Source organism: Dunckerocampus dactyliophorus, chromosome 8 (assembly GCF_027744805.1).
Source record: "Dunckerocampus dactyliophorus isolate RoL2022-P2 chromosome 8, RoL_Ddac_1.1, whole genome shotgun sequence".
NCBI lineage: Eukaryota > Metazoa > Chordata > Actinopteri > Syngnathiformes > Syngnathidae > Dunckerocampus > Dunckerocampus dactyliophorus.
The window spans coordinates 32,382,073-32,409,824 of NC_072826.1; the positions used below are offsets into that span (position 1 = coordinate 32,382,073).

General features: G+C 44.9%; 1 protein-coding gene across 2 annotated transcripts in view; it reads right to left on the reverse strand.

Moving 5' to 3' along the window:
- Nucleotides 1–5,565: 5,565 nt before the first annotated feature.
- The window catches only part of LOC129185837 (bone morphogenetic protein 7-like), a 31,861-nt gene continuing 9,674 nt past the window's right edge, over nucleotides 5,566–27,752 (reverse strand). The window contains exons 2-3 of one of the 2 annotated variants that reach the window (XM_054783362.1): nucleotides 15,112–15,379; nucleotides 5,566–8,131 (exon numbers count right to left, since the gene is read on the reverse strand). In XM_054783362.1, the coding sequence (XP_054639337.1) occupies nucleotides 15,165–15,379 (215 nt within the window). In that variant the 3' untranslated portion in view covers nucleotides 5,566–8,131; nucleotides 15,112–15,164. Of the gene's footprint in view, nucleotides 8,528–15,111; nucleotides 15,380–27,752 lie in introns of both variants that reach the window. The other variant, XM_054783361.1, reaches the window with a different exon arrangement.

The following is a 27,752-nucleotide window of genomic DNA, read 5'->3' on the forward strand; positions in this document are numbered from 1 at the left end:
GGATAATTCATAATGCCAAGTATAGAGAACATACAAACCCTTTATTTTTAAAATCACAGATATTAAAATTCGCAGATTTAGTACACTTTCAAACCGCTAGAATAATGTATAAAGTTAATAACAACTCGTTACCCAAAAACCTAATAAAGTATTTCTCAATCAGAGAGGAGAAATATGATCTTAGAGGAAGATGAAACCTAAAACATTTATATGTGAGAACTACGCTGAAAACCCACAGCATTTCCGTGTGTGGAATTAAATTATGGAACGGATTGAGTAAAGAACTCAAACAAAGTACAGAGATGAGCAAATTCAAAAAACAATACAAGCAGTTGATGTTTGCTAAATACAAGGCAGAAGAGTCCTGATTGTTCTGTCAGGTTTGTTATTTTTTTTAAATTTTTATTATTATTTTTTTATTATTTTTTTTGTTTTGTTAAAAAAAAAAAGAAAAAAGCTTTGTTCTTTTTTTATTTATTTATTTTGTATTGTCATCATTATTATTATTATTATTATTATTATTAATGTATATGTGTGTATGTATATATATATATATATATATATATATATATATAATTTTTTTTCTTTTTCTTTTTTTGGGGGGGAGGGCTATCTTACCGTTATCTATTATGTATTATCCTGACTATCACAGAAAACATGACATGGAATGCAGGAAGTGAACAACATGTACTGTACAAGATGTAGATTGGAAGGGGGGTAGGATTAAATAAGCTTTGCTTCTTCCTACTCCTTTTGGACATGTGGAACTGTGAAAAAAAATGATTCATGAGATGTATTCCATTGTAACCTTCATGTTCAAATAAACTAAACCAAACCAAACCAAACCAAACCATTTGTTTACGTAAACACAGACGCCGCCACCTCTGTGTTTACCAGACGCTAAAGTCCGATCACCCCGGTAAGCAGCAAATGTTTCCAACTGGATCGCCGAGTCCGGTATATCCTCCGTCAGCCAGGTTTCTGTGAAGGTGAGGACACAGCATTCCCTGATCTCACGTTGAGCTGTAATCCTTGCTCTTAGTTCGTCCATCTTGTTTTCAAGAGAGCGGACGTTGGCTAGCAGCAGGCATGGTAGCGGTGGCCTAGTCGCTCTAGCTTTTAGCCTAGCATGCAGGCCGCCTCTCTTGCCTCGTTTCCGCCTCGAATGCTTTGCTCACCGGATATTCAGCTCATCAGGCCCGCAGGCTGCTGCGTCCTCCCGGCGCAGAAGAAGACCAAAGTCTGAGAGGCTAAATGAAAGTTCATGGTGAACCCTGCCGATGTTCAAAAGTGTCTCTCTGTTGTAATGTACTGCATGAGTGCGTTGAATGTCCAAAATGAACAATAAAATCGCAAAAAATAGAAAAAAACGGGAGAGTGAGACAGAGACATCTGCCACGGAGGGCGCCATCTCTGAAGTCAGTGCCTGGCGGGGACATTTCTCCAGGTGAGTCCTCCGGGCGGCTCCGCTTGGGTTGTGGTGTCTTGGGTGACTTGTCAGACTTGCCCATAACTACACGATCGAAGCACCCGTCGATGTACTCCTCCAGATCTTCCATTTTTTGGCTTGGTTAGGCGTTTAGGGTGTTTAATATGTTGGTTTTGTGTCGAAATACTTTGTGGATGTTTTAGTAGTTGATTGTTTTTTTCTGAGCGCTATGTTTCGCTTGTCTGTTTTCCGCGCATCGCGCACACTCTCGCGAGATTACAGCATCACGTCCTCACCACTGTTGTGTTGAGTGATGACCATCCTGATTTCAAGTGGGTTTGATAAACTGCATGAGAGTTCTGCTCTTTATCTAAAGAAATAAAGCATTGTCGCTTACTCACTGACTTCTGAGCGACACTGTATGTGTTAGCGTGCATACGTGCACCCAATAATATGGCCTTGTGTATGTGTTAAATACAAAAATAGCACCTGGAACTGAGACTGCGCCTTTTAATACGGTGCGCTTTATGGTCGTGAAAATACGGTATCTTCATTCCGTAGCGGCTCCATTGATTGCACTGCTTCTAGGCGTGTGTGTTTTTTTGTCCAAACAGAGTTCATCTTCTTTGTGATGCCAGTCTGATGTCAGTCTAACCTGCACCGGGCCTTTCCAGTCACGAATGTTGTCACTTAATGTTAATGCTTCTTTAACCAATTAGATTTCAGATTTGCTGGCCCACAATAACGTCAGCATTTGGCTGACGACTGGCTGATCAGAACAAAAGTGTTCCACAAATAGTCTGTAGTGATCCAGCAAGGAGATTTTGTCTATAAATTAAAGGTGACCATTTCTGTATTTTATTTGTATGTTTTCCATCAGCCGTGGCATATTGAACATACAGTATTGTCATGTTCTGTGTTTCTGTCTGCTATGTGTTGTAGTGCACGCTGCCGTGCAGAGGCGGCGCTGATTGCGCACACCTGTGTTCAACCTCCAGCACCTGGATTAGCAGTCAGACACCAGTTGTTCATCGCTTTCACATGCTCACCTACAGCCGTACCCGCTCTCCTGGTGACTTCTGACTGGTCTAGTTTGTGTATCGTTGTTTTGTTCCCTGCGTGCTGTCCTGCAGTTATCCAGCCTCTCGCTCAGGTTAGTTCTGCTACCTTTTTCAGCAGCTCTCTCAGTTACACGAGTGTGTTTTTGTTCCTGCCTTAGTTTTCCACAGCGGTGTTTTTTGTTCGTACCCTTTCTGGCTTTATGCCCAGTGTCCTTTTCTTGTTACAACGCTGTGTGTTTTCACTCTCTGCATTTTGGCATCCAAAACCCGGCCTTGGCCGAACGTGACAGAACAACTGGCCAACCATGGATCCCGCAGAGCTTGAACACCTGCCTTCCGCCCTTTCCCATCAAGGGCACCTGACCCATCTCTACAACTCTTTGTTGAGGTTGACGCTTCGGATACAGGAGTGGGAGCGGTCCTGTCCCAGAGATCCCCGGTCGACCAGAGGCTTCACCCGTGTTCATTCTTCTCGTGAACGCTGAGGGTAATTACAACGTGGGGAATAGGAGCTGCTGGCCATCGTTCTGGCGCTAGGGGAGTGGAGGGTGCAGCCTTGCCGTCTGTGGTGGTGACGGACCACAAGAATCTGGCACACATCAGGACTCCTCACAGACTCGATTCCCACCAGGCGCGTTGGTCCCTGTTTCTGACGTGCATCAAGCACGAGAAAATATCCAAGGGGGATGAAACGACTCAAATCAAGGTTAGTAAAAATAAGCTAGATGAAAATGCCGAAGCTGAAGTGAAATATCCTAGAAATGTGCTGAAATTTATTCATATCAGCAACCATCAGTTGGGAGATGACCACTCTACGTTCACAGACTTCCTATCAAACCAACTTCCACCAATAGGTGGCGACATTGAAATTGTCCATTCATTTTCAATGTGAAAAAAAATACTGGATGAAGGAAAATGTTTAAGAAATTATAGATAGCCTACATGTCCTGAATGAGCTCAACATTCTCATGTTTGCGCAGGTTGAGTTAGCGGACTACAAAAGCAGTGTAAAAGTAGAATAAGCACAAAGTTACAGTCATGAAAAAATTAACATTACTTCCACCAGGAGAGGTTAGGGTTACAGCCTCGTGGAGGAAGACAATGTACCAAGGCCCACACAAGGGGGTGCTATTGCTCCTCTTTAGAGCATTCATTCATTTTAACATTGGGAACAGTTGGCTCAGTTGCAGCTGCATTGTGGATTTGACCCAAAGGTAAAGAAAAGGATCAATCCAGCGTTGATTTCTTGTTGCAGAACATGAAATATGAAGCAGCTGTGCACCTAGATGTACTTAGACCTTCCTTCTAACCTCATCTGGAGTGCGTGCATCTATTCTACTGTGTCATTCTACAAAGTGGTTTCAAGGGATTGTTTTATGCCATTTGTTTTTACACCAAATGCCCTTCAAAGTCAAATCATCGTCCCTTTTTAGCTCTACACCAGGGGGGTCCAAACTTTTTCCAGCGAGGGCCACTTAGTGAAAAATGAAAGGATGCAAATGGTACTAAAAATGATGTTTTTTTCCATAATAATATCAGTTTTTTCTTGTAGAATTGGATCAATGATAATTAATTTCCCAACTATTTCATCTCAGCTTTCCTTTTTTCTTTATTTCGACTAAAATGATTGTTTATTCTCATAAAATGCTACTTTTTCTCATTAGAAAACTTTTTTTCTTTATTTTGACTTTAATTACAAATTTCTGCTGTTTTCTGTTTCTGCTGTTGATTTTTTTCGCAATATTTCAACTTTCGTCTTGTATATTTTCTTCTCCTAATATTTGGACTTTATTCCCATGTTATACATGTTCACCAAACCTAAGTTTGCAAAAATTACAACTTTATTCATTTTTTACTTTGACAAAAAATCTACTACTGTTCCGCTATTCTTTCTTTTTTTTCCTTGCTAGATTACTATTATTAATCCACCAAATGCCTATTTAAGACAGTTGTACGTATTCTTGGCCTAAATGAAGCATTTCCAAGCATAAAAATGGCTAAATGAATTAAAATGCAAATATAAGGTGTTCAGAAGACATGCTATCAAGGGTAGTATGGTATCTGTGACGACTTGTGTGCACCTTTTAAGAAGCGGGACTTGTGTGACGTCAGCTAGCTAGAGTTGACTGCAGCAGATTAGCAGTGGAGAGAGTGGCCGACAGCAGCTCCTGTGTGAATATTCACTGCATGTGTTCTCTGCTTGTTAATAAAGTGATTGAAGTGCATCATAGGTCTCTCCTTAACCTCAAACAGCGGCAGTATTCTACACTAGTCACTAATATATATAATATATATAATATATATACTAATATATATCACTCAAAAAGGAGGGCCATTTTGTGTCCCCCCTCCAGGTTAATTTTCTTTAAAGGCTACAGTAGGTACTGGTACACAATAAGTTAAATCATGTTGTCAGATTCATGTTGTCACGTCTCGGCTTGTGGTGTGGCGACGTCCCCAGGATGCAGAGAGCAGGACCCAAATATATATTTTTCATAATAGCAGCTGCCATGCAGGGGCAGCGATCCAACCATGACAATCGCAAACTACACACGCCAAAAGCAACCTAATTAGCGACACATGCCTGTCACGAGAAACGGAAAGACGGGAGCAAACTGAATGGAGGAACAGGAAGTGATTACAAAATAAAGGTATATATCAGGAACTGAGGCCTAATGATGCAAAATAAACAAATAAACAACATTTGACTTGATTCAGGATTGAAGTGCTTCCTAACACGTTGTGTTGCATATTTTTGATGGGAAATTCTTAGCTCATTTGATCATTAGTTAGATGAAATTAAATGATAATGTTCATTTTGAACATCTGCATAAAAGACAAACAGTCAAGATTTTTTCCCTTTCTGGGCGCAGTGGTACACGTATATCGGACATTTTAGCCGTATTATCACGTGTTTGGAAGTTATTCCCAACTGAGGGTGAATGACAAAAAATGACGACAAAAAGAAATGATGAAATGATGCTTTGGACCAAAAATCCGGAAATTCGGATGCTCAAAAAAAAAGGGGGAAAAAAACCCAGAACAAAAAGGAAAAAACTGTTTCTTTATTCATATTTAATTTATATATACTTTTTTTTCTTGGTCTTACTGTCATCTTTAATGTATTAGTATCCTGATTATCATAGAAAACATGACATGGAACGCAGGAAAAGAAATAACAAGTGTTCTAATAGATGTGGAATAGACGGGGGGTGGGATTAAATAAGCTTTGCTTCTTCCTACACCTTTTGGACATGTCGAACTGTGAAAGGATGCTTTATGAGATGTATTCCATTGGAACCTTCATGTTCAAATAAACTAATACCAAACCAATCATGAATGTGCAGAGATCCTGTCATGAATTGGCTGACGCCAAGAGTGGGAACCCAGAATGCAGATGGACACAGCGCTTGAGTGAAAAAAACACACTTTTATTACCACAGGTAATAAGGCGCAAAGAATACAACAAAAATACAAAAATATAACTAAGTTACGCAGAGCAAAGGCCAAAAAGTACTAACAAAAAATCACTGGCAAGCAGGAGAAAAAAACTAAGCAATAAATAAGGGAGCTGCAGAAAAACAAGATGCAGAACAGGTACTAACAATACTGCTAGGCAAGCTACAACAAACTATGAAACAACAAGGAAGCAAGGACCAGTTGGAAGGCCAAGGTATGAGGAACGGGAAGCAGGATTGGCAAGGGAATAACTGGCAACTGGTTGTGGTATGGCAGCAGCTGATAAAGGCCCAGATAATTGGTCACAGGTGATTCACATGAGTAATTTTGGTATGGTATGCACTGCAACAGAAAACAGACAGGCGGCAGCAAAGCGATAACACTGAACATGACAGTACCCCCCCCTCACAAGTCGCCCCTTGGCGGCATACCTGGTTTGTCTGGATGGAGAGAGTGGAAGTCGCTTATGAGTGTTGGGTCAAGGATACAGGGGCGGGAGACCCACAATCGCTCCTCATGTCCGTATCCCTCCCAGTCGACCAGGTATTGCACCCCCCTACCCCTCTTTCTCGAGTCTAGAATGGCCTTCACCGTGTAAGCTGGCAGGCCATCGATCATCCGCGGAGGAGGCTGAGACTCAGCAGGAGGACACAATGGACTGGTGGATACTGGTTTGAGGCGAGAAACATGAAAAACAGGATGGATCTTGAGGGCAGCGGGGAGCTTGAGCTTGACAGCGGAAGGGCTGATGATGGTCTGGATGGTGTATAGTCCTACGAATCTGGGTGCCATCTTTCTGTTGGTGTTAGCCAATGGTAAGTCCTTGGAGGACAACCAGACCTCCTGGCCCGGTTGATAGTTCGGGGCCGGGGCCCTATGTCGGTCCGCTAATCTGCGGTTGCGGGCCGCAGTGCGTGAGAGTGCAGCTCTCGTCTCACGCCAAATCCGGTGGGCCCGGGGCGGATGTATTGATGGACCGACGATACTGCTGCTTCTCTTTCCTGGGCTGGAAACAATGGCGGCTGGTATCCAAACGCGGCCTTGAAAGGTGACATGCCTGTGGCCGAGCAGATCAGTGAGTTATGGGCGTACTCGACCCAGGGGAGGTGGCGGACCATGCGGATGGGTGGCGATGGCAAACACATCTCAGAGCGGCCTCCAGGTCCTGATTGGCCCGCTCAGTCTGGCCGTTGGTCTGAGGGTGGTAACCAGAAGACAGGCTCATGGAAGCCCCCAGTGTCCTGCAGAAAGATCTCCAGACCTTGGATACGAATTGGGGCCCCCGGTCAGATACAAGGTCGGTAGAAATGCCGTGAAGGCGAAAAACGTGCTTGACCAGCAACCGAGCCGTTTCCATGGACGAAGGCAGTCTGGAGAGAGCAATGAAATGTGCCATTTTGGAAAATCTGTCAACCACGTTAAGTATCACCGTATGTCCTCGAGAAGCCGGCAACCCCGTGATGAAATCGAGTGCGATGTGGGACCATGGACGGCAGGGAACAGGAAGTGGTTGCAGAAGTCCCGCTGGAGGTTTGTGAGAAGCCTTGCTACGGGCGCAGACTGAGCAGGCAGCGACGAAGGCCTTGATGTCGGAAGTCAGGGATGGCCACCAGAATCTCTGTCCCAGAATAAACTTGGTGCGGCCAACCCCTGGATGACATGCCACTTTCGAGTCATGTCCCCACTGCAGGACCTCGGACCTAAGGGAATCAGGCACAACAACTTGTCCTCCGGGCACCCGTCAGGGGGCGTGGTCCCAGTGTTGGCTTCCGAGACCTTCCTCTCCACCTCCCACTGGAGAGCTCCAAGTACCCGGGCCACAGGCACAATGGTGTCCGGAGTCGTGTCAACCTCCGCCGGGCCGTAGACCCTGGATAGGGCGTCAGGCTTCACGTTGCGGGACTTGCCGGAGGATTAGCAGGGGAGGGTGGAGGAGGAACTAGAAGTCCGGCTGTAAGTGCTTGCTCTAGGTGTTGGTCAATCGAACCCACACTGATGGCAAGCGCGGTGATAGCGTCCATCATTTCACGCAAAGACTTGTCGTGGATTCCCACCAGCTGCCCTTGATGATTCAGGGCGGAGCGCAGGTGTTCCAAATCTGCAGGTTCCATAATGGCCAGTTATTCTGTCACGAATTGGCTGACGCCAAGAGTGGGAACCCAGAATGCCGATGGACACAGCGCTTGAGTGAAAAAACACACTTTTATTACCCCAGGTAATAAGGTGCAAAGAATACAACAAAAATACAAAAATATAACGTTACGTAAAGTTACGTAGGGCAAAGGCCAAAAAGTACTAACAAAAAATCACTGGCAAGCAGGAGAAAAAACTAAGCAATAAATAAGGGAGCTGCAGAAAAACAAGAGGCAGCACAGGTACTAACAATACTGCTAGGCAAGATACAACGAACTATGAAACAACAAGGAAGCAAGGACCAGTTGGGAGCCAAGGTATGAGGAACAGGAAGCAGGATTGGCAAGGGAGTAACTGGCAACTGGTTGTGGTCTGGCAGCAGCTGATAAAGGCCCAGATAATTGGTCACAGGTGATTCACATGAGTAATTTGGGTATGGTATGCACTGCAACAGAAAACAGACAGGTGGCAGCAAAGCGATAACACTGAACATGACAGATCCACTGTATTTAATTTACAAAACTTTGTGTGTGAAATTTTGTGCTTAATAACATTGGGCCTCATTCACGAACATCTTCTTAAAAGTCTTCTTAAGAGCTGTACTTAAGAAGGCGCGGGTTGGAAACTGCGCCACATTCACGACACGTTCTTAAGTAGGGATAATCGTTCGCACCGGTGTTCTTAGGTTGATGAATGCCAACTGCGATGCCCGTGCATGTGAGGCCTAATTTGCATAGGTCACCGCCTATTATTTCCTATATAAGGTCAAAAATGTGCCGTGCGCAACAGGCAGCTGGAGGCGGAGATGGCAACGCGCAAGGGGGAGACTGAGAAGCAGCTGGACAACAAACAGAAGAAAAACTTCAATTCTACTGAAATAGAGGTGCTTTTACAAGGAGTGAGCGAACACAAGACCACCTTATTTTCACGTGTATCCACCGGTCATCAGGCCATCCAAAAAGAGTCGGCATGGAGCACCATTGCAGGAAACATAAATGCCGTTTCCACGAAGAAACGCGCCACCACAGAGGTTAAAAAGAAGTGGTTTGACTTAAAATAGACTAAAAAAAAAAAGATTGGACTGCACCGGAGGGATCTGGAGGAAACGGGAGGCGGGCCATCAATCAAAAACCAAACCATTTCGGAAACTCTAGAAAATATTTACACAATCATGATGGAAAAATAAAGTCAAAATACATAGTTTGTGTGTGACAATGTATTTTTTCTGTGGTTACATTTGATTAGACGCTGCCTAATTAATACAGCAGCCCCGTGGTCTGGCTCAAGACGTGGCTGGGGGCGCATGTCGTTATCTGGGGGTGCTACGTGTGCAATAGACACACCACGTTTCATTGCGATGTTATTCTGATGATCCTGCACACCTGCAAGAACAGAGAGGGAAGCCTGAAGCCTGAAGCGGGACATCAAATATTGGTGGCTTTCAGCAAATAAATCTAATGGTCCCTTTACATTGTCTCTCTGTGCAGCGCACGTCCAGCCAGCCTTTTTTTTTGATGAATTGGGATTTGAATATATATTTATCCATCAGTATATTTTAGTTGTTTTGATGATAAATAATTGTTGGGATATTTTATTTGCACTACATTTTTTGGGATCAGGTTGCAAAATCCATCATGAGGGCGATTGTGCATTGAAAGTGCAAGCTTTGCTTGTGCGTAAGAGTCCTCCTGAGCGTTCGTAGAATTTGTTCTTAGATCTAAGAACTGTGAGTTAAGAACACGTTTCGTGAATGCCAAAACTCTTCGTAAGAAGGCTTTAAGAACACATTTGTGCGTAAGAACGTTTCGTGAATGAGGCCCTGTGAGTTAAGAACACGTTTCGTGAATGCCAAAAATCTTCGTAAGAAGGCTTTAAGAACACATTTGTGCGTAAGAACTTTTCGTGAATGAGGCCCATTGCCGCTTCATATTTCATGTTTGTGAAATATTGCTTCTTTTTTCAGCAAGTAACAGACAACTAAAATGTAGTCCGAAAAAATGATGGATAGACCGAATTTTGCTCTAAGTCACTCCCCAAACGTCTGGCCACGCCTGCACAGGGGCCAGACAGCAGGATAAGAAATGAATCACTGCTTGAATCACCCACCATTTCATTCATGCAACCGGCATTGATTTGCATATTTCTCATGAAATTCTTTTAAAACACTCATTTTCTCCAAAATTCAAAATGAACAGAGGAATCCATTTTCATACACAGTAGTGCCTCGTTTATTGGTTAAAGTAGAGGTCATTCTTTATATTATAAATGGAATGTTTTCATAGTTAAAGCATAGAAAACCTTCTATCACCTTGTAAATACGGTATTTTTTTTTTAGCACTATCATAGACATGAACCACGAACACCTCTTTACACTCCTATTAGCCAATATGGTTGACATAATGACATACTGTATCATATAGTCCAGGGGTCACCAACGTTTTTTCTTGTGAGATCTACTTTTAGAAACTGAAAATAGCCACGAGCTACTGATTTGTGTAGAAATGATTTTCATACCTCATTTCAACCCAAACAGATCAAATATGCTTGTTTTATCAAAACATTCACAAAATGCTGGTATCCACAACTCACATTTTATGTTTCACAATACTTTTCTTTCTAGTGTTCTCACATTATTAACTGAAAACCTGAATGAAAAGCAGGCCTGCAGGCACCTCATGTGGTCGTGGGGGCTACCTGGTGCCCGCGGGCACTGTGTTGGTGGCCCTGATATAGACTTACCCTTGTTAGCATCGGGACACTTCCTTAAGTGGCCTTCTCGTGGAGTCACTGAGTCACACTAAATTTTATTGCCAAGCTTATGGCCGATAGGAGCACTCAGCTCCAACACAGAACACACTTCAGCTGTTCTCCTTATTCACTAATGACGTGAACAGAGGTGCGTTCACAGACATCAGAATTTAACAGGAACAGTACCAACAGGTTGTTACACTAACATTACTGACACCTAGTGACCAGGGCACAATACTACATATCAATGTGTCTTACGTCTTAGATTTGTATTTGAGTTCATTTAGTCATTTTCATGCTTGACAAACTGAAGCCAAATGTCCATATATTTTTGACTAATACTGTAAATATGCTTTGACTAAGTCACATTAATAAGAATATTCAACCACAGCCTATAATTAGTTTCAAGAAATGCACCTTAAAGCACATTTGAGGTATTTTATTTCTAAATGTGTCATGATCTGTGTGCTGCTCTGCTGCCCTCCTCTGTCCTCTTTTTGCAGCACATGGCTGAGACCACAGGAGGGCTAATTGGACACACCTGATGACAATTACAGTGGCCTTCTTAAGCAGCAACCAGACTCAGACACTATGCCAGATTGTTGCCAACCTTGTGCCAACTACCTGCTCGTCCCAGCATCTAGTCCCTCGTGTTCTTTCTGGTCACAGTGTTACTATTTCTCATTTTTCCCTGCAGTGTTGTCCCTGCAGTGGTAAGTGTATTGCCTTTACCTGCTTGATTGTTCAGCAGCGACTTTAGTTTGTACTTTTCCTGCCTACGTTTTGTGCAGCGTTTTCTGTTCTTATCAGGCGCGGATTTAGAGGGGGGTGTGGGGCCCATTTTGAGGCACCCACGATTTTCTTTGCCACAATAAAAGCTAATAAAATGATAAACCATCCTGGATTGCAGTCACCCAGTCCCAGTGAAGGTACATGTATGTCTAAACCGGTACACGTTGATTTATTAGTACTGCTACTAGTACCAAGACAGATCACCCCAGGCCACAGTCAGTCAACTGACCCCAGAGCTAGGCCGGCTGGGGGAGCAGGGGAGGCTAGCGTCCTTTCATAAAGAGAGTTATGACAACTGAGATTACGCCGCCATGTTGGGGCCAATTCAAGCGCGTGGCTTGCGTGCACAGTACGACAATGCATGTAAATTGCAATGTCTCTGCACAAAGGGACGCATGCAAAATGTCTGTTTTATAACAATTTATAGATCTATATTTTCTAATGTGTAATATGGTGTCATTTGACTGACTTGACTGGATGAATGAAAACATTGTTGAACAGTTATGGACATCATGCAAATGCAGTCTACATTAAAACAATATGAATTCTGTTGAATATGGAACAGTTGCATTAACTTCAACATTTGGTTTCAACTGTAAATGGAATAAAAAGCAGAATTTTACGATACATTCAATGCCAACAGATCTCAAAATGAATGCAGTTTTATAAGTTTGCTGGAGATCATGGATGACTTCATTTGCAACCAGAGGTGGTTTACACAAGGATCATTCTTAACTCTAAGCATCCATGACTGCCTTATTGTTTCCTTTTTTATAGTATATTTACATTTAGGCTACTTTCTTATATCAAACCAATGAAGTAGAACACAATATTTAGGTAAACACACTCTCTCCAAAATGTGCCAAGCTCATGACGAGATGCCTTAAACTTAGTAACATCGCCCCAGGTGGCTCTGGCAGGTTGTCTAAACATTGTGACATTAAACATGTTAACATATACAGAGCCTACCTCACACAGCTTTGAAGACGAGTTCGGCTTCCAGCCCAAACGGTTGATTTTATTTTCCCAAATTGTCCGTCTGTTGACATCTGAAGGGAATCTGTACAGCTTGAAACCCTTGTCATGTCTATTTGTGCATCCAAATGCACAACAACCCGGCATTTTTGGGGAATAAACAAGAATACGGCCAAGAATACTGTAAAGAAAAGGTGAACGTGAAGCGAATTTGGCCCCAAGATGGCTCCACGAGTCACGTGACCGTATTTTTTCGACTCGTCATGTCCCAACTCTCTATATGGAGGGACTCTAGGGGAGGGGAGCCCCAGGGAATATTTTGTGGTCTGCTTTTTGGGTCAGGAGGATGCTACACTGTTCTAGGCTGGCTGTACATGTGTATGGCTTAGTACATGCTGCACTGTGTAGTGGTAGGTGGTAAGCAGGCGGCATGCAGGATAGGGTCAGCATGTATCCTTGATATCAGTTTGGGCATTGGGCTGGAGGGTTTATGAAGTGAAAGTAATTAAACACTGCTAGGGATTGCTTCCCAGTGGGAAATAGACGGTCTTTTTATCTGAAAAGCCGGTCAATCTGGCTGGCAGCCAGCACACTTTGACATTGACAACCCAGAGATTACCCCTCATTACGCTATTACGATGTCCCACAAAATATTTACGATCTCAGACTTCGATTTACTGATGAACCTTAACACACATTATATGGTTCTGATTGGCTATGAGACAAAAATAAGATAAAAGAGATAGAAATAACAACAAACTCTTGAAATTAAGGACATAAAATTGGCCTCAGATATCACCAGATTGCAGGGAATGAGGTCTAATTTAAAAAAATTTTCAGGGGGAGGGCTCCCAGACCCCCCTTCTCCATTTCCAATGTCAGCCTCGGCCACACCCCCCCTTTTCAAAAAAGCTAGATCTGCCCCTGTGGACCGAGATAGACTTGGTACTTAACATACTCTAGCACAGTGGTTCTCAGCTTGTTAGTCTGCAGGACCCACCGTTACCATCAGCTTCTGAATCACACACTCAGAATACTAAAAGTCTCCTTTGCTTATACCTCGCCGCACAACACGCTGAGGTTTGTCAATGTAGGAACATCCATATTTACAGTATATAGGCTGTGTCATACCCGCGTTTCATGCTTAATTAGTAAATGGCAGTGTGGGGCCTGTGGAGTTGCTACCACAAGGTTACCCAGCATACCTTGTGGGTTAAAGTGGGAATTTCAAAGCCATTGTGGAGGTGTCCAGTATAAGGGAAAATGAATTACAACCAGGGCCGGTCTTACCAAGAGGCAAACACAGGCATGCCTAGTGGGGCCCCCAAACATCTCATAAAAACTGATTATTTATTTTTTTCCTTTGATTTCAAGTGCATATTACTCTTTTAGTCTTAATTCCTAAGTTTAAAGCTACCATCAAAAGGCGTAACCTATCACGATCGCTTCTCATGCGCATTACGGCGCATGTGTAGATTGATTCAGGAGGACGGCAGCAAAACAACCTTGTTGGCGTGGTTTGGAGAAAAATGAAGAGGAGTTACCACCCCAGTGGAGCGGAAAACTTCCAAAAGGTGTTAACCTTTTTCACAGTCACAGCAAACGTAGACGTACGACAACCGGAAGAGCCGGAGAATGCAGCCGCTCTCGAGATGAGGCTGAGTGACGCTTTTCATCACAAAGACGTGAGTATTAAAGCAGTAAAGTAGATTCAATCTTTTGAAGCACATTGAAGACCTTGTGCTAAGGTGAGAAGACCATTTTTGTTAGTGCAGTACGAGGATGTGGAGGACCTCAATGACTGGGTTTGCCTCGGGCCCCCAAATGACGCAATACTCCCCTGATTCCAAGTCAGCGTAGAAATGGATGAACTATGTGAGTACGAAGACACCAAGAATACAAACCTCGGCGAAAGACGTCATACGCTAAATCATGCTTCCAACAGCTGGTGAGCGCTTCACGCCACGGCATGCCAATGTGCCGCTGTCTGGCATGTTCCCGCAGTAATCAAGACGTCGGCGGGTGACCTACGGAGGCTAGGAGCACAGCGACAGACAGCTGACGGCTTCCCTGGAGTCCCAGTTAGATCCTTCTTAGCCTCGCATGATCGCACACGGATCTCAGGTCTGTGTATGCTCTCGGCATGGGTGTGTTTGGGGAGCTAAACCTGCACTCTGTTGGCATCCTATAATCTCATTATAAATAAGAGGTCACTGTTTGGAGAGGCACGGTGGCCCCAGTCCAGTTTGATTCCGATGGAATTAGTAGCCGTCAACATTCCTGTCTGAGTTTCTCTCGTCTCTTCAAGAAGCAAGCAGCCATTCAATGCAGCAGATGAGCTGTCACGCTGCCTCATATAATATCCATCACCCCCCTCAAAATGTGCACACACACACAGCATATGTAATAATAGTCATTTCCCTTCTGAGTTCATATCCTGTATGTAGACACCAATACAAACACATCAGGATCATGTTCATTCAGGCGTGCACAGAAGATAAACAAAGAACTTACAGGGAAGGCGTTGAAGGCTGTGAAGGTTGCCTGATGAGGAGCTCATGCGATAATCAAACAGAGATGCTGATAGTTTGGTCTTCTAGCCCAGAGAGACTGTCGATCATCTCCCACCTTCTCCGCATCCTAGATGAACTGATGCCGACTCCCACACCGCAATCCTTGCCTCTTTCCCTCAGCGGACTCTGCGCCCCTCGGATAATACAGGAAACAAGTTTGAAGCTTTGTGAAGTCAAGCAGCTGACCAATGGCGGGCAGGAGGGAGGAGCTGAGGGATTGAGAAGAGGTTTTATGTAACAAAGTGGAAAATACTGGCTCAGGTTAATTTTGTCTTCCTGTATACAGCACAGCCTTGTCCCTTTCTTTCATTCATTCTAATAAAATGAAGTGATTTTTAACAAAGTCAGACACAACGTGTGGCTAATTAGTTTAGCACAGTCCCTCGTTTATCACGGTTCACTGGTTCCAGACCCCAAGTGAATTTCTGCAAAGCAGGATTTCTTATTTGAAAATCAAATATTTTCATATTAGAGCATAGAAAACCGGTTTCCAACCTAGACGTAAACATAAACCTTTACGCTCATATTACTCAATGTGGGAGACATAATAAGAGTAAATAAGCCATTGAAGACATAAATAAGAATGCTCGCGTGCGTTGCTATAAATATGTTTCCTAGGGGAACTGAGTACTGGGCGGACAGGAGGTAACGTCGAGGGTTCAGAGTTGAGTTGTAGCCTGGCATGGGTTACCACCACAACAGCAGCTGTGTTGTGAGATCATTCCAACCAAGCCTGATATTAACATGACAGTAACATTACTGACACCTAGTGACCAGTGTACAATACTACATACAGTCATGGAAACAATGATTAGAGCACCCACGTTTCTTTACTTTCTTGTTCATTTGAACGGCTGACAACTAAAAAGGTACCAAATATAACCATGACAACAAAAACAGCTCATAAGAGTTCCGTTTTTTGGCAGTACAATGCTGTAGCTATTCATGGAAGAACTTGAAGACAAACATGGAAGTTGCTAGATATCAGCTCTTATTATGAGCTATGTTTGTTATTGTTGTATTTGTCCAAATAAACACATCTTTAGTTGTAGCAGCCATTCAAATGGATCAATAAACTGCAGAAACAAGGATGCTCTCATTTTTATTTTATTTCACCTTTATTTAACCAGAAAAAACCCCATTGAGATCAGGATCTCTTTTCCAAGGGTGACCTGGTCAAGAGGTTAGCAGCACACGTCACACGTGATAAATGTAGGAGGTGACAATAAACAATGTATATGAACACACATACTTTGTAAAGTGCAGGTGATTTGTGATAAGTACATAAAAGCTATTTAAAACAAAGGAACTGTTCTGTGGCTCATGCTCTTTGTCCAACAGCAAGGACCGAAAGACTCTAAAAAGGGATGAGTTCTGAGGAGCTTTAGTTCAGCCTGTAAAAAATTCCACGCTGTGGGGGCTACAAAACTGAACGCTCTCTTCCCCAGTTCAGTTGTGACACGAGGAACGGAAAGATGGAGGATGTCACACGATTGTAAGGCATACTGACTTTCAGTTTTCTGGAGTAAAGTACTTAGATATGTTGGGACTAAGCCAAGCAGAGCCTTATAAATCAGGAGCAGCCAATGTGTATACCTATGCGCACTTAAAGAGGGCAGTCCTGACTTGACATACTGTGTGAGGTGGCCATCACCAGTGACAAACCTCAAGGTGCTGTGATAAACAGTGTTTAAAGGATTGGAGACACTTGAGGAGCACCCATATACAGCACATCTCCGTAGTCGATCAGAGGGAGAAACGTAGCTGAAACAAGCAGTTTCCTGGCTCTGAGCGAAAAACAAGTTCTATTTTGAATAATAGAACCCCAGTTTCACCCTGAGTTTGGAAACTAACTTTGCGATATGTGCTTTAAAGAAAAGCTGGTGGTCAAGAAGGAACCCCAGGTATTTATAATTAGAAACCAGCGGGATGGTGAACCCTGTAGCGTTACAACAGTTGGCATGTTTACTGGGAACACACTACAATTTGAAAAGTCCATGAGTTTGTTTTTTTTCTGTATTTAAAACCAATTTCAGGGTTCTCATGTGAGACTGAACAACATTAAAAGCAGCTTGTAAAAGTCAAAAGCCTGAGTTAGTCATTGTTTTTTCAGTGTCTTTGAACGGGTCTTCTGAATGCCCTATACAGTATGCATGTTAGTTCATTTAGCCATTTTTATGCTTAAATGTCATTCATTTTGTGACGTTTCGGCTAAGGCGGGTTTTGGAATCCAATATGCAGAGTCGAATTAGCCCTTTAAACAATAATTTATTTTAACAAAAGGTGTCCACTTTGTGGCAAAACTACCCGGATACAACACGGGGAAAATATAAGCTGGGGCGGATCTAGCTTTTTTGAAAAGGGGGGGTGTGGCCGCGGCCGTAGGCCTCAGCGCTGGAAATGGAGCGTGGGTTCTGGGGGGTCCTCCCCCTGAAAAATTTTTAAAATTAGACCTCATTTCCTGCAATCTGGTGATATCTGAGGCCAATTTTATGTCCTTAATTTCAAGAGTTTGTTATTTTTATCTCATCTTACTTTTGTCTCATAGCCAATCAGATCCACATAATGTGTGTTAAGGTTTGTAGGTTTTTCGTTACGAAGCCTTAGCTTGACGCTCCTAATTCTTCCCTCGTGCTCCTCTTCTGGTAGTAGCATGCAAAAAACACTCCAGAAAACTCCTCTTCATTTGGTTCACTTTACTTGCAAAACAAACAACATTCTATCGTGACAAAAATACAAAACGAGAGTTTGGAAAGACAAAAAAAAGAATGAGAGTGAGATAGAGAGAGAGAGCATGAGAGGTCAAAAAACTGTGTGGCTCCGTTCCCCTATTCCTAATGATTGCACTTCCAGGTTACATCACCTTATAGATACTTCCGGGTCAAAGCAATTAAAGATGTACATACATTACATAGGAAAGTCAAAACATTTCTTCAATATTAGAATGCTATATGAAATAGTACACCTTAAACTATCCACACACAAAGTACAATGAATTAACTTTTAACTTACTGTATATTTGAACCATCAACATTTCACTTGTAAATAATGTAAATAGCCAATTTTTAGCTGAATAAACCTAAATCAACTTTTATCCTAATATCAATCAACTTAAAGAGTATTTAGGCTCCTGCATTACCGGCCCCTAATTGTTATCAACGTCCTTGAAACAATTACTTAAAAGTGTTAACTTAAATTAAAAGGTGCCTAAATAATATTACTACTACTTATCAAAGAAGCTTGTATGTCTTTGTCCCATGAGGTCCTTGTCTGGTCACAGTCCATCAGTTATTCTCCGATTTTTGAAGAAGACATAGCTTTGTTATTGGGCGACAAAGCTCGTTGGTCTTGGTCTTCACTTTAACCTGACGAACAAGGCTGTCTCCACCAGGAAAAGTCTCCACAATTCTTCCTAATGGCCAGGAATTTGTGGGTGATGTGTCGTCCACTATCAGCACCACGTCGCCGACACGAAAGTTCCTTCCAGGTGAAGACCATCGCTGAAGATTCCAGAAGATATCCGCGAGGTACTGCACCTGTCTCCATCTGCGGTTGGTGTATTGGTCATCCTTATGAAACACTCCTGGAGGTAACATAGGCTTGACCTTCAGCAACAACAGGTGGTTGGGTGTAAGAGCCTCTAAGTCGTTGAGGTCTGATGATGCTGTTTAACACTGCCTTGGCTTCACATAATAAGGTATGTAGATCCTCTTCATCCAGGAGCTGTTCCTTCACAGTGACGCTCAGGACCTTTCTCACTGAACGGATCAGCCGCTCCCAGCTTCCTCCATGGTGAGAACCTGCTGGTGGGTTGAAATGCCACTGAACACCTTTCTGTTGCAAGTGTTTCTCAATCCTTTTGGTGTTCCATTCCTTGATCAATTTCCTCATCTCACTGTCAGCTGACCTAAAGTTGGTTCCGTTGTCTGAGTACATTTCTCTGACTTGTTCTCTTCTGGCGAGAAATCTTCTGATTGCATCGAGACATGCGTCCGTGTCGAGAGAAGACGCAACTTCCAGATGTATGGCTCTTATAGCAAGACACGTGAAGATATTGCCGTATTTCTTTACTTGTCCTCTTCCCCTCTTCACTAGGAATGGACCGAAGTAATCAATGCTTGTAAAAGGTGGGTCGTCAGGCAGGACCCTGCATGTTGGTAGATCCGCCATGAGTTGCTTTCCCGCAGCTCCATTAAGTCTTTTACAGGTTACACACTTGGACAGAAACTTTCTGATGAATCCTATGGCTGCAGGTATCCAAAATCTTTGACGCAGATTAGCCATCATGTGATTCCTTCCGGGATGAGTTGTAATGTCGTGAATGTGCCTCAACACAAGATTTGTGATGTGTGAATTCTTAGGCAAGATGGCTTGCTGCTTGGAGTTCTCAGGCTTTGCTGCAAGGCTCAACCTTCCACCTACTCTCATGACTCCATTTTGTAGCACTGGATTCAACTTGCACAGTGAGCTTCCTTTCTTGACTCTATGATGTTCCTCGAGTGTTACCAACTCTTCCTTGAAACTCTGCCTTTGACAAAACTTCACAATTTCTGTTTGCGCTTCAGTCAAGTCATCACAAGTCAGATGCTTTCCTTTGACAGCTGCTTTGAATGCAGACATCTTGCTTTCTTCACCTAATGCTTTTAATTCCTTTCTCTTTTCCTTCAGCTCTTTCAACAAATCTTTCAGTTTGAGAAACCAGGCTACAGCACGCTTCAATGCTGTCCAAGAAGAATAGTGGTTCATCCACTGTTTCATGGAATCTTTAGGCTCTTGTACCTGAATGATGTTTACTTGAGTCACTCCTTTGAACTCTAGATCATCGACATCCAGCATTCCAGAATCTGGATTTTTAGGCCACTGGTCTGGTGAGCCGAGCAAGAAACTTGGTCCTGAAAGCCAGCTCTCATTTTTCAAAAATGATTCCACAGTTTGTCCTCTTCAGACATGATCAGCAGGATTCAGTGTGGTGTTGACATATCTCCACTGAGATGTCCGAGAATGCTCCAGGATAGCTGCAATCCTATTTGCAACAAACGTCTTGAATCTGGTGCGTTCACTGTTCAAGTACTTTAGCACAGCCGTGCTATCAGTCCAGAAAACTGATTCCTGAAGCTCCAATTCCAGTTCTTTCCTCAGGAGCTTATCCATCTTTATTGCAACTGTGGCTGCGGTTAATTCCATTCTTGCAATAGTTGAAAACTTCAAAGGCGCGACCCTTGTTTTGGCTAGGATCAAGCTGGATTGAGCTTCGCCAATTGAAAATCACATCAGCAAGTAGCTTGTGGTTCCATATGCATCTTCACTTGTGTCAGCAAAGTGATGAAGCTGCGTAAACGTTGGCACACCAAACTGCTTCAACTTGACACATCTGTCAACTCCAAAATTTTCAAGTTGTGACAGACTTGCGATCCACTTTTTCCAACTCTTTACCACGGTGTCAGGCAGGTCTTCATCCCAGCTATATTTCTGCCGACATAAGTCCTGCAGTATTCTTTTGGGTGGCAATATTATTGGAGCCAGAAATCCCAATGGATCAAAAATGGAACTTACTAGGGAAAGCAGGCCTCTCCTAGTGTGTGGTCGATCTTTGGGGTTGATCTTGAACTTGAACTGATCGGATTCGGCACACCACTGAATGCCCAACGTTCTTTCCATTGGCAGGTAGTCCTCATCCAAGTCCAGATCTTGAAATCCCTGTGCCTTTTCCTTTTCTGGGATGGAGTTAAGCAACTTCCTGCTGTTACTTGACCATTTTGTTAGCCGAAATCCTCCCTTTGCCAACATATTCCTTAATTCAGCACACTGGGTAATGGCTGCATTCTCGTCAGAAGTAGACTTAACACAGTCGTCCACGTAAAAATTCTTACTGACTGACCTTGCCGTCTCCTGTCCATACTCATCCACGAAGTCTGTTGCACACTTTTGAAGTGCAAAGGTTGCAATACTTTTTTTTACCCCCTGTCCTGTCCAGCCTTTAAAACAGATAGAATTGTAGATCTAAATGCCCTCAAGTGCTCAACAGATTTACTCTGCCAGGGAGAAGTGTGATATACACTTCCCCTGTTATACAGAATTTATTTGACTTTGATGCTTGTTATTAAGCAAATTTGGAGCGACCGGACCGGAGCAGGAGGGGACAGAGAAGAAGAGAAAAGGAAACGGGGGAGTGCGGGGATGAGAGGGGGACAAAAAAAAAGAGAGACAAGGACAACAGCAGCAACAACAACAACAAGAACAGAACAACAGAACCACACAGAACTACATCAGCAAATAAATGTCTGTGACAACTATAAAGACAAACAAGGACGTAAGGACAAAGGACAAAACAATATCAACAACCACAATGACAATGCTGTCAATGACAATCACACATAATAGTAGTCATGAAATGATGAACTATGGTAGTGCTTACAATGACAATACTGCATTAAAACAGTCACACATAATAGTAGTAATGAAATGATGAACTATGATAGTGATCACAATGACAATTAGTGTAATGCACATCATTGTAAAAAAAAAAAAAAACTATAGTCATACTGCTGATATCACTGTCACTGTAATAAAACCAACAACATAATAACACCCTGGTTAACTCAGTGAGTAATGTGGGGAATATGTATGTACTGTGAGTGTGCATATGTACAGGTATCTCTGTATGTGGGGAAGACTTCATATATATAAAGGTGCAAGAATGTGTGGGCGTGTAATTGTCACTGAGAAAGGAAAGGGACCGCCCTCCACATCCCAGAGAGCCCCGCCCCAAATAGCCAGGCCGAGCCCCCGCCACCAGAAGGCCACCAGGCCCACAGGGGCAGGCAGCACAAAGATCAGTGCCCCAAGAGCCAGCCGAGGGAGCCCTCCCCACCGGGAAGACAAGCAAGGGGCCGAAGAGAGGTAATCCCAGCCAAGGACAGGGCGCCGGCGGGCCGGAGGACAGCCAACCCCTGAGACCAGCGAGAGATCACACCCCACAAAGGCAGACGAGTACCGGGGGCCACAAACCGGCAGGCCCAGAAACGCCCCCACAACCGGAAAGAAGCCCGCCCACGCCAGAAGTGCCAATCCCCCCCACCGTCACCCCCACCCCCAGGGAGCGGAGCCCGGCCCGCCCCCGGCCAACCCCCGCCCGACACAGGGCCGCCCCGCCCAGGGATGCAGGAGGCACACCCTCCACCCACCCGGCGGAGGCACGGGCGGCAGAGATGTATCACCCAGCACTCGACCCCACGGAGCAAACCCCTGTATGCCCCCCCCCCCTAAATAACTAAAATAAATAAATAAATAAAAGTACACACACCCACACGCAAGCACATACACAGTCCTACGCCCCCACGCGCACGCACACGCACGCACACACACAGTGGTCGACTGCCCGACACCCGGAAGCCCCACCCTATCTCCCGTTGGTAACCCAAGGAGCAGCGGAGCCGGGGACCCCGGAGTCCCAGACATACAATCCAGAACCCAGGCGCGGAGAGCGCGGACCGCCGGGGAGCAGGAAGACACCAGGCCACACCCTCCCAACGGTAGGATGCCGCCAGCAAGGCAGACAGAGAAGCCAGCAAGGAGGAAAGCGGGAAACTGAGCAAGCGGGCGGGAAAACAGGCGAGCAGCCAGGCGAACCACCACACAGCGCCAACCGACACCCGCGGGCCAGAAAACCCCGAAGCGGGAGCGGGAGCACCGCACCCCAAGCCGCAGGGAGGCCAAGCACCAGAGCCGAGAAGGCGAGACCAGCAACAGACAAGCCGACGGACCCCACAAACCACCAGAAGCCAGACCAGCCACATGCCACCAAAGCCGGCAGCGCACCACCCGCACACCGGAGCCCCACCCCCGACAAGCCCGCAGACAGACCGGGGGAGGCGAGGACACAGACAGCGGCCCAGCAGAGCACAAAGCGCAGCGCAGAGCACAACCCCCCCCCCCCCCCCAGCGGGCCCGGCCCCAGGGCACACGCCCCTCGACCCCCACCCCGCCACCCAGGCCCACAGTACCCGCAAGCATGACCAAGCCCGAACCCACCAGCCGGCCCGGCGCCCCAGCAGCCGCCACAGCGCAGCAACCACAAGCCCCCGCGGCGGCACACGGGCCACCCGCACCACCGGCACCGCCCCCCGGAGACCGCCGAACCCGCCCCAAGAGCGCAGAGGCGCCCGCAGCATGTGTCAGTCCAGGGGAAGCACCGCAAGCCCTGGCATCAACAGGCCCCAGAGGGCCACCCCAGGGAAAGGCAGGTGAACCAGACAAAGGCATCCCACAAGCCAGGCCACCCCGGGCGAGCCACCGCGACGGCCAGGCCCCCGGCCTCACCGCCGAGCCTGGCGGGCAGGCGCCGCGGAACAGGCACGAGGCACCCAATCCAGCCCGCCCCACCCGTGTATGTGATAAGGTGTGATTGTGTCTATAATGCAATTAAAAAAATAATAAATAAACAAAATAAAATAAAAGAGGACAGCTATAAAGAGCTGTTCTCTGTGTCCCTGATAGGGGTGTATGTGGATGATAGATAATGATGCAATTAAAATCGGGGGACAGCTGCAGCTCGGAGGGCCCCTCACCTGACCAGTCCCCCCAAACCCTAAGTGTCTACTCTGTGATTAAAATTGGGGGGCAACAGGTTAGTGGCACGGCAGGTGCAAAGGAGCCCCGCAAGGCAGCTCCCCTCCCCACCACGCTCGACCGTAGGCCACCCCCAAAGTCCTATATGTACTGTATGTGAGGTGGTGCAGTGGCACAGGAAGGACGGGGGCCCCATACCCCAAAGGCGCCACCAGGACAGCGGGAAACGCGCCCACGCGCCCTCCGCATACCACCACGGCCGGCAAGGGAGCAACACTACAACGACCACAAGAGCACCGGACCCCACATAGAGCGGAGCACGGCCACACCCACGAAGCACGCAAACCAGAGGCGCCAGGGAGGGACAGAGAAGCAAGCACCGCACGACAGGGCCCACGAGAGGAGCGGCTCCCCGCCCGGCGCCCAAGCAGATGCCCCCGCCCGCCCTGCCCCCCGCCATGCCGCAGACCGGCCACCACTCAACCCCCCGCCCATCTACCAACACGCCAAGGGAGAAACCCCGGAGGGAGGGAGACAACCGCCGGCCAGGAAGCAGAGACCGCCCGCCAGGCCCACCCCCAAGCCCCCGGCCAAAGCCACCCCCGACCGCCCCACCCCGGAGCAAGCATCCCCCCGCCGATCCCGGCCAGCGCCACGCAGAACAACACCACGCCGCCCGCCCCCACGTGTACCCACACGCCCGCGGCCCCCACACCCCCCGCCCACCAAGCCACAGCGGCCCCGTCCCTGAAGGGAGAAAGCAAGGGATCCCCTCCACCCCAGCACCACGCACCCCTGACATCCGCGACCTCAACCTCCGTGCCCCCAGTCACCCGGGGGACAGCCACAGGCGCCGGAGGACAACAAGCAGCTACCACCTGCCACACATCAATTGGTAAAATAAAATAAAATAAAATAAAATAAAATAAAATAAATAAATTCAATTCAATTCAATTCAATTCAATAAAATAAATAAATTAATAAATAAATAAATAAATAAAAAGGGGGAACCCAACCCGAAGGGGAGATAGCTCCGCAGGGGCAGCTGGGCTCAGGCACCCACGCCCACACCAGGGGGAGAGGCCAGCCCCCACACCCCACACCGGACGACCCCACACGGCAGCCGAGCAGGAGGGCCCAGGGCAGACCCCGCCCCACCCCCAGAGGCAAGGGAGGCGAGGGAGAGCCAGCGCCACCAGCCGCACACGGGCCCCCCCCAGCAGCAGTAGGCGCCCGGCACCTACAGGATGCAGCACCCCGCTCACCCACCACCCCGGAGGTCAACCAACGCTGCCCCATCACCCGACCCGGACCCCATATAACATATAATTTAGATAATGTTTTAGGGGCAGATATTTTTAAAAATTGGTCAATAGGGGTATTGCTTTCCCATGATATAGTCCTGAAACTTGCTTTAATTATACATTTAATTTGTATGTATTCAAGAAATTTGTTATGATTTATTCCATACTGTGTAACAAGGTCGTTAAATGAGATAAAGTTGTTTCCTATAATTATATTTTTCATACAACTTATTCCTTTTTCGTGCCATGTTGGGAAATTTAATGGTTTCTTTTTAAGCAAGATGTCAGGATTATTCCAGACGGGAGTGTATTGGCAAGGAGTGAGCAAGAATTTTGTTATTTTTAGAAATTCCCACCAAGCTGTCAGAGTAGTGCTTATATTTATACTTTTAAAACAATTATTTTTCCGGAGAATTTGGCTAATGAAGGGCAGATTACAAATTGGGATTTCATGGCTAAATTATTGTTCTATGTCTAGCCATAAATAATCCAATGGGTTAGGGTTGATCCATTTTAAGATATACTGTAACCTGTTTGCAAGGAAGTAGTTGGAGAAGTTTGGGAGTTCTAAGCCCCCATATTCTTTAGATTTTTGTAACGTTTTGAGACTTATTTGTGCTGGCTTATTTTTCCAAAGAAATTTATTTATATATGAATCTAATGACTTGAACCAAATTATAGATGGTTAGGTGGGGATCATGGAAAATAGATAATTAACCTTTGGTAAAATCATAATTTTCACGGTGGATACTCTGCCTGTAAGTGAGATGGGCAAGGTTCTCCAACGTGCAAGATCATCCTCTATTGACTTCACTCGTGGAGTATAATTCAAGCGGATCAGGTCTGACAGGTTGGAGGAAATGTTAATACCCAAATACTTAATGTTCCCTGAACACAGTGGTATAGAGGGGGTGCTCTGGAAACCAAAGTTAATGGGCAGTACTGTGGATTTAGACCAGTTAATGCAGTAATCTGAGAAGGTGCTATAATTGTTAATGAGTGAGATAGATTCGTGAAGTGAAGAATGTGAATTATCTAGGAAGAGTAATACATCATCAGCATAAAGGGTTATCTTATGATGAACATTTGTGGTGTGGATCCCTTTAATACTTTATATTAATAGTTATATAATAGTTATATGTTGTCGAATTGCAGCTGCAAGAGGTTAGATAAAGATAGCAAATAGTGAGGGAGAGAGTGGACACCCTTGCCTAGTACCTCTTTGTAAAGTAAATTCTGGAGAGATGTGATTGTTGGTCCGAACAGAGGCCTTCGGGGTGTTGTATAGTATTTTAATCCATGTTTTAAATGAATCTCCAAAGCCAAATTTTTGTAGTGTTGCAAAGAGAAATTTCCAGTTTACTCTATCAAATACTTTTTCAGCATCTAATGAGACAATTGTGGTTTCTAAATTATGGATGATAGAATAATCAATCAGATTGATTAGACGGCATACGTTGCTAGTTGAGTTTCTCCCCTTGATAAATCCTGATTGATCAGGGTGTATGTATGTATGTATGTATGTATGTATGTACTGTATGTACTTTATTTATCCCACAGCGGGGAAATTTACTTGTTACAGCAGCAAGCAAGCAAGACAAGTAAAGAGAACAGTGTAAAGAAAACATGGTTCAGGTGGTGCAGGTGTTGTAGACCCTGACAGCGGTCGGTATGAAGGACCTGTGGAACCTCTCCTTCTTACACCGTGGGTGTAACAGTCTGCTGCTTATTACTTATTACTGCTTATGCATACGTATTATATGAGGGGTAACTTTTTCCAGCCTTATAGCTAACGCTTTGCATATTATTTTAAGATCTGCATTAATCAGTGAAATTGGACGATAACTGGAAGGTGGTGTTGGGTCCTTATCCGGTTTCAACAGGAGACTGATTGTAGCTGAGTTCATGTTTGGAGGCAAGCATGAACTGTCTTTAATTTCCAAAACCATTCTAAGAAATATTGGAGATAGTAATGACAAGAATGTTTTATAAAACTCGGCAGGGAAACCGTCAGGTCCTGGTGCTTTGTTATTCGGTAACCGGTGTAGAGCGTTATGGAGTTCTATTCATGAAATGGGCACATCTCAGTTTGTCACCTGTTCGTCATTTAATTTTGGTAATTCTATGGTGTTGAGAAATGTTTCGATATCTGGGAGAGATGGTTTAATCTGAGGTGTATATAGATTTTTATAAAAGCTACTAAAGACGGAATTAATTTCCTCCGGGAGGTGAGTGATATGACCTCCTGAGTTTCTCAGGGAGGAGATAGAGCTTTTTTCTTTATTGACTTTTAGTTGGTTAGCGAAGTATTTTCCGTGTTTATTGCCATGCTCAAACTTTTCCAAATGTAGTCTCTGCAGTTGGAACTGAATTTTCTTGTCAGTAATTTCTTTTAAGTCTAGTTTCAGTTTCCTTAAGTTACTTAGGATATGCTCTATCTTGTGAGTCAGCATGAGCTGCTTCGAGGATTTGGATTTTTTTCTCCAACTCTGATTCTAGTAATCTCTCTTTCTTTGTCTTATATGATGAATAGGAAATGTTTTTTCCACGCATTACTGCTTTTGCTGCCTCCCACAGAATACTAGCCGAGACACCGGGTTGGTCATTGAAGTCTAAAAACATTGTCCACTCTCTTTCAAAGTATTTTAGGAAGTCTGAGTCTTTTAGTAATGATGTATTTAATCTCCAGCATCTAGTAGGAGCGCTCATA